This window comes from Drosophila teissieri, chromosome 3R, assembly GCF_016746235.2.
Source record: "Drosophila teissieri strain GT53w chromosome 3R, Prin_Dtei_1.1, whole genome shotgun sequence".
Lineage (NCBI taxonomy): Eukaryota > Metazoa > Arthropoda > Insecta > Diptera > Drosophilidae > Drosophila > Drosophila teissieri.
In genome coordinates, this window is record NC_053032.1 from 11,024,637 (window position 1) to 11,041,577 (window position 16,941).

At 44.6% G+C, this 16,941-nt stretch overlaps 3 protein-coding genes across 4 annotated transcripts; all 3 read left to right on the top strand.

Annotated features, from left to right (window-relative positions):
• The first annotated feature begins 1,790 nt into the window (after positions 1 to 1,790).
• LOC122620852 (serine/threonine-protein kinase D1) lies at positions 1,791 to 13,835 on the top strand. 2 transcript variants are annotated; one of them, XM_043798520.1, is made up of 8 exons: positions 1,791 to 2,007; positions 6,704 to 7,266; positions 9,226 to 9,370; positions 9,902 to 10,039; positions 10,120 to 10,304; positions 11,081 to 12,062; positions 12,120 to 12,857; positions 12,924 to 13,835. In XM_043798520.1, the coding sequence occupies exons 2-8, from the start codon at positions 7,141 to 7,143 to the stop codon at positions 13,118 to 13,120; spliced, it is 2,511 nt and encodes an 836-aa protein (XP_043654455.1). In that variant the 5' UTR covers positions 1,791 to 2,007; positions 6,704 to 7,140; the 3' UTR covers positions 13,121 to 13,835. The 2 variants fall into 2 exon arrangements, with proteins under 2 accessions (XP_043654455.1, XP_043654456.1); XM_043798521.1 differs by lacking the exons at positions 1,791 to 2,007; positions 6,704 to 7,266 and adding exons at positions 7,731 to 7,825; positions 7,879 to 8,261.
• A 62-nt stretch (positions 13,836 to 13,897) lies between these two features.
• Positions 13,898 to 14,919, top strand: LOC122620853. The gene is made up of 3 exons (XM_043798522.1): positions 13,898 to 14,544; positions 14,616 to 14,770; positions 14,833 to 14,919. Exons 1-3 carry the CDS (start codon positions 13,968 to 13,970, stop codon positions 14,911 to 14,913), a joined length of 813 nt encoding a protein of 270 aa, XP_043654457.1. The 5' UTR covers positions 13,898 to 13,967; the 3' UTR covers positions 14,914 to 14,919.
• A 330-nt stretch (positions 14,920 to 15,249) lies between these two features.
• Positions 15,250 to 16,834, top strand: LOC122622130. Its single transcript, XM_043800327.1, has 3 exons — positions 15,250 to 15,391; positions 15,454 to 16,063; positions 16,119 to 16,834. Exons 1-3 carry the CDS (start codon positions 15,325 to 15,327, stop codon positions 16,594 to 16,596), a joined length of 1,155 nt encoding a protein of 384 aa, XP_043656262.1. The 5' UTR covers positions 15,250 to 15,324; the 3' UTR covers positions 16,597 to 16,834.
• Positions 16,835 to 16,941: the final 107 nt, after the last annotated feature.

The window sequence follows — 16,941 nt, forward strand, 5'->3', positions numbered from 1 at the left end:
CCCGTACCCCATCTACACAGACAACAAAAAGACCCTTCTAAGCCTGACTTAATGCTTTAAGAATGCTTCTATTGTGTTTAAAACCTTTTTAGTCTGATATTGCTGCACCAACGTCTCCATTTAAGAAGAGATACAATAACTTAAGATACAACACGACACAAGTGAGAGGTATTTTGTACAGTCTTCGTAGCATTAAAGATATATTTTTAATCCCCCATTATAATTACATGAAAGTGAAGTATTTTTAATATTTCATCCGAATCAGTGTAGATATTACACCACAATAGTTCTCCATGTAGCAGGACACATGCAACTGTCTCGACGCAGCCCCGCTTTGTATGCTATGGAAAATCTCTTTATTATATTACGTGCGACGCTTTTGTTGTCAGTTGGCAGGCGGCACAGCACCAGCAACAAAAGCCATTCACCCTCCTTTGGAAAAATGGCCTCCCATCACCCAAGACCTACTACCGCCCTCCGCCCTCGGCCACCTCCCACACACATCCGCCCCATTTTTCCGGGACGGGGTAAGCGCCATGTGTTGCTAGAGCAATTTTATGCTTCCCTTTTCGAAGTTGCTTCGTGTGACTGGCCCAGTTCTTTTCCGCCCATTTTTCCCCATTTTTCTGACTCTGCGAAATGAAAAGCTCTTAGCGTGCAAAAGCGATTACGATGCTGGCGAAAAGCTTTACGTTTCCGGTTACCTTTCCGCCGCAACGTGTTACCGTAATGTGCATTTTACGCGCTTCAGTTTGGCTGACTAAAAGGGGGATCCCCGGAGTTCCACAAGCTACTGACCTCCGGTGTGGCGTGTGCATCCACTGAAAGTCTCTGAATCACTGCGGAGGATTTTTTCCAGTGCAGACTAAAGCTTTTCGGGAGCGGGGCAAGCAACAGTCGCCCATAAAAAGCCCGCTCAATTGACTCTCTTCGAGTGGCGCGCTTATCTCTTACATTTCGACTGCTCTTTATTTATTTAGAATTTTTTTCTTAGATTTAAAAGAATCAAAATATTACGTATACGCAAACAATGTTTGGTTGGCTTTATTTTAAATAAATAGAATAAATGTAACAAATATTTTTGGTAATACCTAAATGATGCTAGTGTAAATACTTACCTTTATTGCTAACTAATATTATTAATATTGAATTTTTATAAATATTACTTAACGTGTAAAAGTAAATGTATGAATAAATCTCAAAATAGTAAATTAGAAAAGATAAATAAATTTAAACCTGAAAACATGAATTAAAACGTATTACTTTTAGATCTATTGGCCAAGACCTGTCAACCCTGGCAACTCTTATGCGAGACTTATCATCTCTTTGGGCAAAAGTGGTCTGGCTCTCTTCGTTACAACTCCCAAGCTTTCAAGACACCTGTGAGAAAGTGGGAAAGCTTGGCGAGCATGGCTTTCACCTCTTTCAGCGCCGATTGTAAACAAACGCCCAGCCGAAATCGAGATGAGTAAATAAACAATCGAGAGGCCAAAATAAAATAGAATCAAAATGAGGAAGCGCGTCAAGAACGCCAGAAATGTGGCAAGTGATTCGGTGTTTGAAATCAGCATCCTAGGCATTGGGAGCACTCTGCCCCCCAACTGTTCTCCCGCTCGAGAATTTCTCTGAGGGATTTGTGGGGTGAAAGAGAGCATAAACCCGAGTCCAAATCGAGAGTTGAGTTGAGCTCGGCAATTTCATTTGGATTTGCCTTTTCAGCCGCTGCTGCTGATTTTTTGCGATTGCCGCCGCTGGCTGCCTGTGGAAATTTCGCTTCAGTTGCGCGGCGGTCGAGGCGAAGTGCAAACGTGCGAAATTTTCTCGTTGGCCTCAGCGACAGAAACAGCGCAACGTGGGCATGTCCACGATGCTGCCACACAAATAGGAAAACAAGGAACGGCAAGAAGAAGGGAAAATACTACGACACACACACACGCGCGCAGAAACGGCAAACAAATATTGAAAATTCTAAGGAAAAGCGCCCGGGGAAATGGGGCACGAGCGAAGGTGTGTTGGTACTCTAGCTCCTGTCCGTGTGCATATTAATTATTCAAATTAATTGCAAGACATTTTCAACAAGTCTTTATATATATGCGCTATGTGCTTATATATGCATGTACATTCGCCAAGTGTTGCATCTTAAATGAGTGTAAAAAATAATCGACGGAAAGTCGGCCAAAGTCGTCGAGGGATGCCAGCTGAAAACAAATTAAGCCGAATGAAATTTTTCCGAGAAACATTAAATTTAAGTGTCACAGTCGGCTCCTTGGCAGTTTCCCGAGTTTTCCGTGTTTTCCGAGCTTCCCAGCTCCCGTTATTATATCATCCTGTGCCCAAGTGGAGTGCTTTTGTTGCTAATTTGCTACGGTTCGTTGTTGGTGGTCGTGAGTGGTTGCTTGTGTTGAATTCGTGTCCTTACGAGACATATAATTATGATATTGATATGCAAGCTATTCGAATGGGAAAATAAGTATGTATGTATGAGACTTTATTCATTTCTAGAATGGCTTGTTAAATGCGTGTATCATTACAACGGGGTCTTGTTCAATGATTCTTAACACTTAGAATGGGGCGAATTCCTAGTTTAATGCGTAATTTATTAATCTTCGTATTCGTATATCTTCAATAACATAATATGACAACAAGTATGATTAATTTTAAAATACTTCCATATTATATGTATGTATAATGTTAAATGTATCAGTAAAGACTGACAATAGGAACACTTAGTTTATCCACCTTACTGAGCACCACCTGTACCATTGTCCTGCCACGCTCCAATGCAAATGTTTGTCTGCGCCCGCGCCCGTTAATATTTATTTGCTCCTTTGGGCGGGGAAAACTCACTCCCACTCCCTTTTCCATTTCGGAGTCCACCATCCACTTGAGCTAGAAAAACAAACAGAAGCACATTCGAGTTGTTCCTGGCCTTGGTATTTATATGACTGGTGCGTCAGGCTCAATAAACTAGAACCATTATCGCAGCTACTTGGTTCTCTAGAGATTTCACACAAGCTTAATTCCTCTCCTACATGTTCTAATTTAGGTTTTGTGTTTAAGTGTTATCTATATCTGAAATACGTTTCAGAACTCAATGCATTTCGATTTCGAAACCTTCTAAGATATGGTTCATTTCTGTAATACCAGATATAATATTGATCCTATGTGTTGTACATCCTCTCGCTGAAGTGATCATTTTTTCGCGCACTGCATGGGATTTTCTTGGGCTCATCCCACAGTGGAATTTGAACTTGGCGTGGCATCATCAGCGCATCTCGTTCTCGCTTTCGCTCCCGGCTTGGAATTATTATCACCTTGCTAATTATCTATCGATGATAATGGTGATGCCATTCGATGCCCCCTCTCTATCGCTCCCCGCAGCCCCGTCTCGTTCTTGTTTTCTTATCAGACTCTGAAAAGAGCCCGCGACTTTTGCGTCGGCTGTGACTATTTGCATTTCGCTTCGCTCTGTGTTTGTTTCACATGAACCGAAGAATTCTAATTCTATTAATATTCCAACAAATAAACATGCGAGTTCGGGCGGCACAGCCTCCAAAAACCAACCGATAACCGAGGGGGATGGCAATAAAAATCACATGAAAACTCGGCTTTCAGCCAACTTTTTATTCAGCGACCATTATGAATGCCAAACTGCAGAAGTTTTAGTATCATAATTCACTTTGGTTTGGAAAACAGTCGATGAGAATTATTTTAAATTAACAAATACACATACTTATTTTTGCCGCAATTAATGAACTCAAATTTGTTTTGTTTTCTCGGCAATGAGCCGCTGTTATTTATTGATCAATTTAAAAATCTAAATATATTTTCGAACTACTTACATATCATTTGAATAACGAAAAACGGTATTGACATAATTGTTTCAGAAGCATTTCCAGCTGATTTGTATTTATATATTTCTGTTTTCTTGTTTTGTTGGTCTAATCTTTAAGATACTAATTGAGAAAACGTACGAACCAGTTGGAAATTAATGAACCGTACTTAATATACCTAATGTAATCGGGAATCACCTCCCATAATACACAGGCATTTAAATTACAAATATCTATTTCCTAAAAATATACTAGATTTTAATGAAAGTTAGTAGTATTTTGCTTTGTTATTTCCTTGCCAACATCGCTGACAACATCTGCACGCTTGCCACAACTTCAGTAACCGTCACAACGTAACGGTAACGGGAAAATCGCTTATCAAACCTCAGAACCACCACCCCACCTAGGTTAGCCCGCCCACCCCCTCAGGTAGTTTTCTCGCACAGCCTTGACAATGACAACGAGCGAAGAAATGGGCGCTAAGTGGGCGCGCTCGATGCGGGGAAAGGGTGCGGAAGGTGCAGAGTGGAACGAGAGGGAGAAAGCTCGATGGGGGCGGAAGGTGGGGCGGGGGAATTGGAGAGTGCGGCCGTTACAACAAACAAACAAAGGAAACAAACAAACTGGGCAACAAATGGGGCGCAGGGGCGGGGAAGTAGGACTATGCCGGGTCGAGTGCTTTGGTTCATGGCTCACACTCACACACGTCTCGGCCGCTCACTCTCTCTCTCACTCTGTTGCCATCTCGCTCTGCAGTGCTCTGGCCTTGTCTTGCTCTACACATTTGTTTACACTGAAAAGAATCATGTACTTATATTTTTACTACAAAATATTGAAGTAAAGTGAATATTTCTGTCCACCACATAACATACCGTTGCCCAAAAAGGTACCTTAACCCAAATGAACTTAAAATTTATTTTCATATTTTATATTTGATGTTGAAGAACTGAAAAAGATTTGAATAAGAAAGTAATAAACAAGTTAACTACCCATTAAAATATTAAAACTTTATTTCTTGGTTTATGTATAGACTTAAAAACTTTTGTTGAAACACTTTTAAGTTTATTGAAAATTTAAATTCATTTATTAAAATAAGAAATAATAATACTTAACTTGGGTGCTAAAGGTTAAAAATGTGTTCGTAATGCATTATCCACTGCTTTAAACAAGAAATAGTGTTAATATTTACAGTATTCAGTAATTTATTTCAATTATTTTCCCCAGTGCCGCCAAACGGGTTTTGAGTTGTTTTTGCGCTGGCTACTGGGTCTCAGCTTGAGTTTGGGCCTGGGCTTGGGTATGGGTATGGGTATGGGTTTGGGTTGGGGCTCTTTATGGGGTTTTGTGTCTGGGTCTGAGACTGCGACTACCACGACTACCAAGACTACCACGACTGCGACTGGAACTGGGAGTGGGACTGGGACTGGGTCTCTGGCATCGTCGGCGGCTTTGGCAGTCAGTTGGCCAAGTCAGTTGCTCTTTTGGCTTAACAAACTCAGAACGTGCCGCGGCGACGATGGCAGAGACATCGAACTGCAGCGCATAGAACGAAATAGACAGCAGGAGCTGAAATCGAGGCAAGAGCAAGAGCAAGAGTAGGAGCAAGAGTTGGGCTTAGTCATCATGTCCAAGCGGCATCCATCGGATGCAAGGCGCTGAAAAGGTTCTCTCAGGCACAGGCACGAGTAGTGTGTATTTGCAGGATAAATTATTAAGTGATGTTCGGTGGGGCAGCTTGTTGCTGGTGTTGTTATGTAAATGGCGAATGTATCTCTTGGATACCATAACGTATCTTAATATCGGAGTGTGTACGTGTTTCAGCCTTGACTTTAGGCCTCTGCGCTGCGTCATTTGCGTGTGCTGGTGCTCCAATTTCGGCTATTTCTCGCCGATGGTATCTTTTCTGGGCCAAAAGCACTTGAGGATTGTGGAGCAGCGGAGCAGCCTCCGTGCTCCGCCAGCAGATGCCAGGAAAAGCACTTCAATTGAAATTCAAAACGCACTCGGCTCCCATCTGCGACTTTTGACTGATACACCTACTTAAAAACAACAACGAAACAACAAAATAACGAAAATCCAGAAAAGCGGAGAAAAAGCGCCGAGATACAATTTTAGAAAGTTGCCTGGCAGCCGAGAGCCGATAGCCGAGAGTCGCTTTCTGGGCTCTCGTTTTGTTGTTCTTCTTTCACAATTTCTTCTTCGCTTCTTATAATTTCTCTCTCCCTTTCTGTCTTCACTTCCCATGGCATTCCTTTCACGGCCAGCACACATATTTTCCGTCATGATTTTTTAATTATTTTTTAATGCCTCACACACACTCCATAAATGGGTCACAAACAGGCAGGGCACTTCAAAATAATTGGTAGGAATTCAAATCGCCCCGCGCAAGTTTCCCAGGGCGATCTTATCTTTCTAGTTTTTCTCATCGCAATTAGCAACCAGTTTTTTGTATATAAATATAATGACAGTATACATATGGCCAATCGAGGCATACGTAATGGCCATTGAATCGGGCAATCGACTGCCGTATTATTTATGGCCCCATTGTCTCAGTGCTACACGTTTGCCATGACCTAACTTACTAGTCCGCACACAGTTGATTATCCTGTGAATTAGAAATCGAGTATATGTGCCGCAAATCTAGTTTGCTGTTAAGAATGAATGCATTCTCCATTACTTGTGACTTAGTGCAAAAGTATAGTCAAATTTTATACGAAATATGTGACGAACCTGTGCGAAATATTCACAAAGGTTCCCTTTCGAGTAAGCATTGTGATCCGAGCTCAAATATTTTCTGGTACTAAGTAAAGAGCATTTATCGTGAAACTCGAAATGGCTTTCTGTGTAATCCTTCCCCACTATCCTTGCAGTTAGTCTCCGTGATCCAGAGGCGGTTTGGTGTGGCGTGGTGGCAAATCTGGTGCATATACCTCATCTGGACACATAGCGCCGTGACCGACTGCAATCCTTGAACCGCAAACGACTCCGAACCGCAGCCGAAACAGAAGGCAGCCAGAGCCATAAGGATAACGGTGGCAGGAGCAGCAGCAGCAGCAGCAACATTAAACTTACGTTCGTCCTTGGCATTTGCAATAGCAAGTGAAGGGGCTGAAGGCAGGAAGCCCCGAGAAATCACTGCCAGCGAAGCGGAAAAGAGGAATTTTATTGGATCCGAGGACAAGACAGGAGCTCCGTGAGCGAGGGGATCCCCCGCACCACTGCAATCCTGGCCCAACGCAACCACAGCACCTCCAACGGCAGCAGCGCAGCCAGCGTCGGCAGCGGCGTCGGCAGCGTTCCCGTTATCATGGAGGGTCCTGAAGTCACATTCCTTTTCCAATTCGGCAGCGTCCGCGATGCGGTCTGTGTGCCCGCTAATTCGCTGACCCTCAAGACGCTCAAGGACCTGGCCTGCGATTTCATCAACACAAAGGTGAGGCCAGGGGCACAACACTAACCATTTCCCAATAACTCTGTGCAGGATTCAGGGGCATCGATAATATTCGCTTTAACTGAGAAATATAACATAAAAGATACGTATTTGGAAATGGTTCTAGCTGCTGTAAGGCACAAAGTATTCCTTGGTATTAGACCGCCACCACAGAATTAGTCGAATGGCGGTACTCGCAACCAAAATACCAAAGGAGGTCAACATCTGGAGCCATTTAGTTAATTATGCAAGCTGCTTCCAGTAAACATGTCAATTGTAGAATATTTGAACAGAAGTCGGATGGCTGGCAGGTCACCATTTTGTGCAGTCGGGCCAGAAGTTTACAGTGGGTTTTGCTATCCTTTTTTAAACCACAAAATTAATAAATTAAAAACTTGCTTACTAGGAAGTAAATTGTTAAGGAATAGTGGAGCCCAATTAAACATAGCTAGCAAGTAGTCTGAGTCTTAAGACTCAGAAAGTAGTTTTGTATCCAACACCAGAATTAAGTCACAGGACACTGTGTTTCCAGCAGTCAAGTGGAAAGGTCGGATTAATGCATGTATGTGTGCACAATAATTGCTTTATTTCATTAAGTAAGTCCAAGTTACATAGGCATGTACTCGTTTCCGCATGGCCCGTTTCCCCTCGTGACGCAGCTACCCATGGCCAATTCAATTAACCAGGCCGCAACTGGTGGCGTTCCTAAGTTCCATAACCATCCATTGCAAACGACAGCTGCTCCAGACACGACTCCCACCGCCCCCATCCGGTTCCCCACCGGCCGGAAATCCACAAATCCAAATGCGTACAACTTTTCCCAGAAGAGGGGGAGTGGTGAATGGTTAATTTGGTTTGCGAAGGATCTAAGACCCATGGACCTTTAATTGCCCCTTGCATATGTGTACATGTCTTCGCCATGACTGGCAGTAGATTTTATCAATTAACTGCAGAAAAGCTGGTATTTCATCAAGTCACACAATGGTTCATGGATTTCGGTGAATATTCCAATCACTATTGTCATCCCACAACTTAGCTTCCTTCTGGGCTGGTCATCTACTCGCATGGAGTATTTATTGTTCGGTTCGTCTCAATAAATATTACATAATACTACATAATAGTATACCTCAACCCAGGTCATTATTTTTTCTAATTTGTAAGGGTATTTGCCACTGTGTAGATATAAAGCAAACAAGCCCACAATGTTGAGTTCCGTCCGTATCAATTGAAATCAATACGAAATTTCGTGCATATGGCAGGCTGGATCTTATCGGGCCATCAATTAAGATACGAATATGATACGAGGTCGTTTGATAAGTCGTGACTTTTTGATAAATATATTTTTTTCGTCAAAGCGTTTTATTTTCACATAATTCTTTTAGCTCTATACATTTAGTCAGCGTTTTTCAATTTTTTTTTCTTCAATATAGTTTTTCAAGCCTCAAATAGTCGTTTGTTTCTGTGATGACTCTTCATTTGACCGAATTCTTACGCGAGCCATTTCTTCATGTTTGGAAACAAAAATAGTCACAGGGGCTAAATCTGGAGAATATGCTGGATGGGTAGCAGTTCGTAGCCCAATTATGAAATTTGCCATGCTGACTACACACGTGTGCACCGTGCATTGTCCTGATGGACAAAAAAATTCACGAGATCGTCTGCTTCAATGCTATAAAAGCAAACAAAAACGCAGCTTTCTCAAATTTACAGTCAGCTGTTAATAGATAACTGCTGACAGAGCAGTGTTGTATTAGAGCAGGTGCGCGCAAATACAAAAAGTCACGGACTTATCAAACGACCTCGTATGATAATGGTTCGGCCAATGCAAAAATAAGCGTTAAACGAAGCCGAACATCGCCAGTGTCAATGGCCAATGCCCATGGCATTGTCGTTGTCTTTGCCACAATCACTCTCACCACCGCATTCACAGTGCTCACACCCACGTTCTGCTGGCCATTTCAGATCCCGGACAGCGGACTCACGTACCTCTCGGAACGCATTCTGCTCTTCGTCCACGACTACAGCACCCCGAATGTGCTGCACATCATCAACTCGGCAGCGGAGGTGGTGGACGAGACCCTCGTGGAAATCGTGCTGACCGCCAGTCGTAAGTAGCCAGCCCGCAAGCCGGGCTTGGGATTCCACCCACTCACTTGGGGGGAAACATTCGTCGACGACAGCACTCATCCAATTCATAAACTGGCAAAGGGCAAAGTCGAGATGAATGTGTCGAATCTGTGACAGGAAAGTTTAATTCCCAACGGATATGGTCTAAAAATCATAGATATATTCATTTCAAAGGTTATTTTCAATCTGTGATTATCCAGTGTCAAGACCTTAACAAAGTAATATATTCCTTGGATGAGCATAATAACTTATTATAATAAGTAGTTATACTTCTATATGGGTTATGATTCTACATTTTAACTACATTTTCGTGGAAAGAAATATTGTCCTTTTACCATTGAAATTATAGGAACAAAATCATGTAGCTATAAGTTTCAATAGTAATACGTTAGTGCCTATTAGAAATCATATCCATTTTTGTAAACTAACTCTTGTGGCTTTGGCCACTCATATAGTAGAAACAACTTAAGCAGACCCCACTTTAAAGTATCTTTCTCTCCCCACACTGAAGCCATCCTGTATCCGACCTCCGAGATGCCGACCCTCAAGCCGCACAGCCTGAATGTGCATTCCTACAAGGGACCGACCTTCTGTGATTTCTGCGGCGAGATGCTGTTTGGCCTGGTGCGGCAGGGCCTCAAGTGCGACGGTATGTGAATCAGAGTGTGACATCAGAGGGGCAGAGCCATTCCACTAATCGCCAAACGTATCCTTGCATTCCGCCCACAGGATGCGGCCAGAACTATCACAAGCGGTGCGTGGTGAAAATCCCGAACAACTGCAACCGCTCCAATGACGCCACCTCACGGCGCTCCTTCACGCTCCAGGCGCCCCGCAGTCCGTCCGGCAGCTCCCAGCAGTCGCTCGTCTCCACGGAGGACTCGACCGGACGGAACGACTCGAGCAGCTCTCTGGTAAAGCGCATGTCGGACCTTATGAATGATATTATTAAGAATTGACAGCCAGACAGGACCTTTCATATTCGCTATCATAAGCATATACAGCGTGTGTGTTTGTGTGAGTGTGAGATACTGCGTGTGCGTGTGCGTGTGTGAGTGTGTGTGCGTACGTCCTTTAAGGGTGGTGGTAGTTGATAGTTTCCGCTTGTCCTGACTGCGAGCTTTTCAAATTGTACTTAAAGTGGCTCACACTTATAATTTGTATTATTTTCACGCTTTTTCTAATAAACTTTTTATACTGCGCACACTAAACGCTTTATTAACTATTTAGAGCACTCGTAAGGGGGTTTGAAAACTGCATTCAATTGTGACTGGGGATACCACTTTAACCATCTGAAGTCAGGAAAGTTAAGGATTCAGTTAAAAAGTCACTTTATATTATCCTCCGTTTTCGCAGAAAATTTTCGATTGGTTTCTTGCACTCTTTATCTATACATCAACAACATTTTGATTTAAAATATTTCTTCCTTCTAAGTCCTTTTCTGTAAGCGAGAATAATTTCCCAAAACACTGAAGCCATTTCCACCATCCTTTTCCTACGAGCTTCCCCGAAATCCTTCCAAAAAGAGTCCTGGAATGAGGTTTCAAGAGAAGCCAGCCAAATTATGAAAATTAGTTTTGCCCAATTAACGCTATTAAAGGAGTCCTGCCCACAGGGAATACCCCTTGCGCATCCATCTCCAGAGCCTCTTCATTTGCTAATTAAGTAACCTGCCTTCCATAATTCGCAGAATATTCCCGGTCGCCATCAAAGGACTCATTCGTCGGGCAGCCGGAACGGACTGATGGTGCTCCGTATTCCGCACACATTCATGGTGCACACATACGGGATTCCCACGGTGTGCCAGCTGTGCAAGAAGCTGCTGAAAGGACTCTTCAAGCAGGGCCTCCAGTGCCGGGACTGCCAGTACAACACGCACAAGAAGTGCATGGACAAGGTGCCCCACGATTGCACGGGTGAAGCACAACTAAGCCAGCTGCAGATCCAGGCCGGAGCCAAGGAGCGGGACAACTTCTTCCGCGAGGAGTTCGACGACAGTGACGGTGACGACGGATCCGAGTATGGCAAGTACAAATCGGCCGTGTCGAGCGGTGTGAATCTGGTGGCCGGAAGACCCAGAGAAGCACCTAAAGCCCTGACAAACGCCCACAATTCACCGCCCGAGCTGGTCAATGGAGGACTGGGCGATGATTCCAGCGTCGGTGGAGGTGAGACCAGCAAGTCCAGTAGCGATGGCCAGTCGGAGCAGTCCCAATCCTCCAACTCCTCCTCGCCCAGTGCCAATATCCCGCTGATGAGGATCGTCCAGTCCGTGAAGCACACCAAGAAACGCGGGGGGCAGGCCCTAAAGGAGGGCTGGCTGGTGCACTACACCTCGCTGGACAAGGCAGTGAAGCGATACTACTGGAGACTGGACTCCAAGACCATCACACTGTTCGTCTCGGAACAGGGGAGCAAGTACCACAAGGAGCTGCCGCTGGCGGAGCTCCTGTCTATCGAAAGCCACCTCGGAGATCCCCGGCCGGAGTGCAACTACTGCTTCGAGCTGCGCCTTCCCAATCTCAGCTACTTCGTCGGACAGGATCCGCAGGTGGGCGCCAAGGAGGAGCAGGCCGTCAGACTACCTCCGCCGGACAGTGGAATTGGAAGTGACATTGCCAAAAGCTGGGAGACCAGCATCCGGCAGGCCTTCATGCACGTCACCAATACGCGTAAGTATGTCGAAGATGGTTGTAAACGGTGCATCAGCACGCTTTGTTCGTTTCCAGAATGCTGCGAGTCGGAGGAGCAGGTGCAGGACATGGGCCAGCTGTACCAGATCTTTCCGGATGAGGTCCTCGGTTCCGGGCAGTTTGGCGTGGTATACGGCGGCGTGCACAAGAAGACGCAGCGCGAGGTGGCCATCAAGGTGATCGACAAGCTGCGCTTCCCCACCAAACAGGAGGCGCAGCTGAAGAACGAGGTGGCCATCCTGCAGAACATCTCGCACTGCGGCGTCGTCAATCTGGAGCGGATGTTCGAGACTCCGGAGCGTATCTTCGTGGTGATGGAGAAGCTCAAGGGCGACATGCTGGAGATGATCCTGTCGCATGCGAGGGGCCGTCTGAGTGAGCGGGTGACCAAGTTCCTGATCACCCAGATTCTGATTGCCCTCAAGTACCTGCACTCGCAAAACATCGTCCACTGCGATCTGAAGCCGGAGAACGTGCTCCTCTCCTCGGACGCCGAGTTCCCGCAGGTGAAGCTCTGCGACTTTGGCTACGCCCGGATTATCGGCGAGAAGTCCTTCCGGCGATCAGTGGTTGGCACTCCGGCCTACCTGGCACCTGAAGTGCTCCGTAACAAGGGCTACAACCGATCTCTGGACATGTGGAGCGTGGGCGTCATCATCTACGTGAGCTTGAGCGGCACATTCCCCTTCAACGAGGAGGAAGACATCAACGACCAGATCCAGAATGCGGCCTTCATGTATCCCCCAAATCCCTGGAAGGAGATCTCCTCCAATGGTGCGTTAGAACTTTCGCTTAAAGATTGTCCAGGTTACTCAATGAATCCGCTCTGATTTTCCCCAGCCATCGACCTGATCAACAACCTGCTGCAGGTGAAGCAGCGCAAGCGGTACACGGTGGACAAGAGCCTGCTGCACTACTGGCTGCAGGACAAGCAGACGTACCGCGACCTCCGGAACCTGGAGACCCAGGTGGGCGCCGGACGGTACCTGACCCACGAGGCGGACGACCTGCGCTGGGACTGCGCGGGCGACATGTGACCTGGCTGTGAACCCGAGGCGATTCTCGAGAGCACCCCCGAGATAATCAGCTGCAGCGCCACCACCACCGAGAGCTATCGCCGATCTCCGGCAGACTGCGCCGGATGCCATCGACTGTCGGATTGCGGGAACTCTCCCAAGTCGGAGGCCATGAGCGACAGGGCGCTGAAGTGGATGCGGTTCCACCTCTGCCGGCACATCAAATAGCAGGACAACCTTATTGCCTAGCCCATAAGTTTATCCTATCTCTCTAACTCGCTTCTCGATTGATATCCGCTAAACGAATGAACTCTTCTTACCACTTACCACTTACCACTTACAACTTACTCTGTGTGCTAAATTTTTCTCTAGAATCAAAATTAGTCGATAGCTTTAATTTGTTAACCACCTAAAGGCAACTCTTATGAATAATACACAATACCTAATATACATACGTGAAAATAAAACCCACACGTAACTGTGAAGCTCAGATCCAGTTTGTTACCAATGGCCATAAGTTACAAGAAGACACCAAACCAAACGAATGGCAGAGAAATATAGCTGAATAAACAAAAACAACGCTCGACAATTAGGAACGCACTTACTTGGCGCTTTTACTTACAGTCGCGGGCAAAGAAATAGGGGTGAATAGGGAAATATTAATTTAAAGGGTTTACTGATTTAATTATATTGCACTTTATTGTTTAATTTTGACATAAGACAAACAAGCAAACAAGAGTTGTATTAAATACTAACCACTTTGGTTTATTTTCTACTTTCAATTGACTACACAGACTTGTTTCGTTAATATACTCTCTTTGTGTAAAAATAATGGTTTCTAAAACATTTTGCAAGTATTTTTCTACCCATGGCTGTTTTGTCACCGGCAGTAAAAGTGTCTTCAACTCAATGCACCAAAAGATCACTGGCCTGCAACGGTGGACCTCTTTTTCGCCAGAATTTCTGCGCCTTCCAACAGTTCTTCTGCAGCACTGCGACAGAAAAGATGCTTTTTTTTGGGGCCCAGTGCTTCATAATGGCAGTTCTTGCCGGGATTAGCCAGCAGGGTGATGACTTCAGTACGCCCAGTGCCGCCTGGTTGGAGTATCAGCGCGAGAGATTCGGCATGAGTAGTAATCCCCTGCTGCTAGGTCCCACCAAGACACCAACACCCCAAAATGTAGTAGTGGTGACCCCTAAAGTAGAGACCACGTCCAGGAAACATTCCTCCAGCTCAACCGAAAATGCAAGTCAGGAATCCGAGGAGGAAGAGGAGACCACAGAGCCACCATCTGAAGATGAAGAACTAGGTGTGCCTAGCGTTCATGGATTTTTCAAGTTCCTAAAGAACATGCAGAAGACTTGGATCAAGAAGTCGACTCTGACTTTCGGAAAGAAAATAAAGTTGTTGCAAAACCTGCGAGACAATCTTTTAAAACTAATAGGTCAGTTCTAATAAGCTTTGAGATCTTAAGTGCTGCCTCATTGTAATTATTCTGATTTTCTTTATTTTTAGAGCAACAGTTCGCGGTTCTGTGGCAGCCACCAGAGCGAAAAAGGAGACGACGCCGTGGTATTTTGGGTGACTCGGAGATAGATTTTCCGCCTGAGGCGGCAATCATGAGCATAAACTTCTTGACATTCGCCGTTTTCCTCATCAAACTGGTCATGGTATGTTCCACGATTAGTACCTCAATAGAAATCTATATGTAATGGAATTTCTAATATTGCAGCAAGTGGTTAAAATTGTGAAAAGCAAACATGTTACATTTTCTGGATTTACCTTTGCCCCAGAAGCTGCAAGACGTCCATAAAGTAACCTCTGTTTAAGTATGATACAATAGATTATATATGTATTTTTAAAAATAAAAAAATAATATTTTCTGAATTAGGAAAATACTGTAGTATTCATAAACTGTAACCTCCTATTTAGAACAATGATTTATTAAATAGCTTTCCCACGGTTTCTAGATTAAAAAATTATATGAATTAATTAGTTGAAAATATTCAAAAGTAAGTAAATCTTGTTAATTTTATATGCTACGCTATCGGAACAAAGTTTTAAAGTTAAAAAATCGATTCCTATCGACTATTCGATTTTGTCTTGCATCGACTGTCATAGCACTTAGCTTTTGTCCTTCATATGCCATCTGTTTTATTTTCCACACGTGCAACATTTGAATTGTTTCTTATAGCCAGAAATATTCAAAGATCTCGTCGTAACAATGGAAGATAAAATACAAATAGAGACCGTATGCAACCACAAAAGAGAGGGGAACCTGCCCACCATTCGTAAGTTGTATAGTTTAGTCATCAACCTGGAAAGTACATAAAATCTCACTCTTCATCCATAGTGAAATTCCAGAATGGATCTCTTTTGGGCAACGCAGATTTTAGCATGGTAGAGAGTACCGTGGATCACAAAAAGCGGGCTGTAGTATGGGCGGGTGAGCAGGTGTACACGGGTGAGATTCAGGATAGCGAGGAAGTCGACACCTACATTTGCATTAGGAACAAAGCCACCAACAAAGTTAAAGTTGTGCCTGTGCAACAGGCATTGATGTCCAATCACATTTATAAGACACTGGAGCGCCAGAAGAAAACGGTTCCCATGATGAGCCGGGAGCACGCCAACAAGAAGCTCCTCAAGGAGTTTGGTGGTCGCAAGGCATCCCGATTTGTGGACAACCGCGAACAGATGATGGTCAACGTGGAGGTGATGCGTCAGGATCTGGACGAAACGGTCAATTCAACCATGCTGAATGAAGGCGAAGAGGACAGCACTCTGGCGGACGTAAGCATCAACAATGAGGAGTACCTGGCCAGCATTGTGCCCAAGTTCAACAAGGAGGCCACCAAAGTGGACGAGGTCTACGCTGTGGAAAATTTGATCCCGAGCTCTCTGCTCGAGCGACTGGAAGAGGAGGCCAAGGTGGTCTTCTCCACGCCTGTTCAGACTCTACCGTAAGTAATTAGTAACAGAAATAACATAAAAATGTTAAAATTCCTTTCGTTTCAGCATTAAATCGGAATACCTCAAGACATGCTTGGGCACAATTCAGGAAAAGACCATTTCATCTAAACAGGACTTCTTGAACATTAAGCTTATCATCTACATGGACGCCTTACAGTCGCTAATTTCCCTTCGTTCACGTCAAATGCAGAAGGTTGAACTCTCAGGTATTACAGAGAAGATCGAGAATGATATACGCCATCGTTTTGCGGATCCCAATGTGGCGAAGAAGGGAACTCGCACCAACTTTAGCAGTGAGAAGGCCCTGACACACTTTATTGTGATGTCTCTGCTCATCAGTGAGAAGTTTGAAGTGGACATTAATGTCCTATCCCGTGCTTTGGCCACCAGCAAGGCTCGGATCAAGCAGTACGCCCATATTGTAAACGCTCTGCCAAAATCCAACTCGGACATCCTTAGCCTACGCCTGCCCAGCAAGGTTCCGCCTCTAAAGTCGGGACGTCGCTTCCAGCGCAAAAAGTAGGAGTATCTTCAAGGACACCGCGCCCGCCATCGATTTAACAAACGCAGGCGGGCCGACACAACTTATTTTAGCCAGATACTTCTGGTTTTGTTAGTTTGGGGAATGCCAGAAAGAAAAAACTGCCAATCATAGAATGTTATTATTCTAAACGAAGGGCAGTTTTAGAAATGGTAAACTAATCAATGTAATCACTTTTAGCTCAATAAGATAAATACCATTAAATAATTATTTTAACATATCCTTGGAAATTTTAATCGATTTTGGACTAATGGCTTATAACTGCCATGGTAACGAGCCTTTCCTAGGCACCCAAAGTAAAGAGAATCCCATTGAAACCATTTGGAA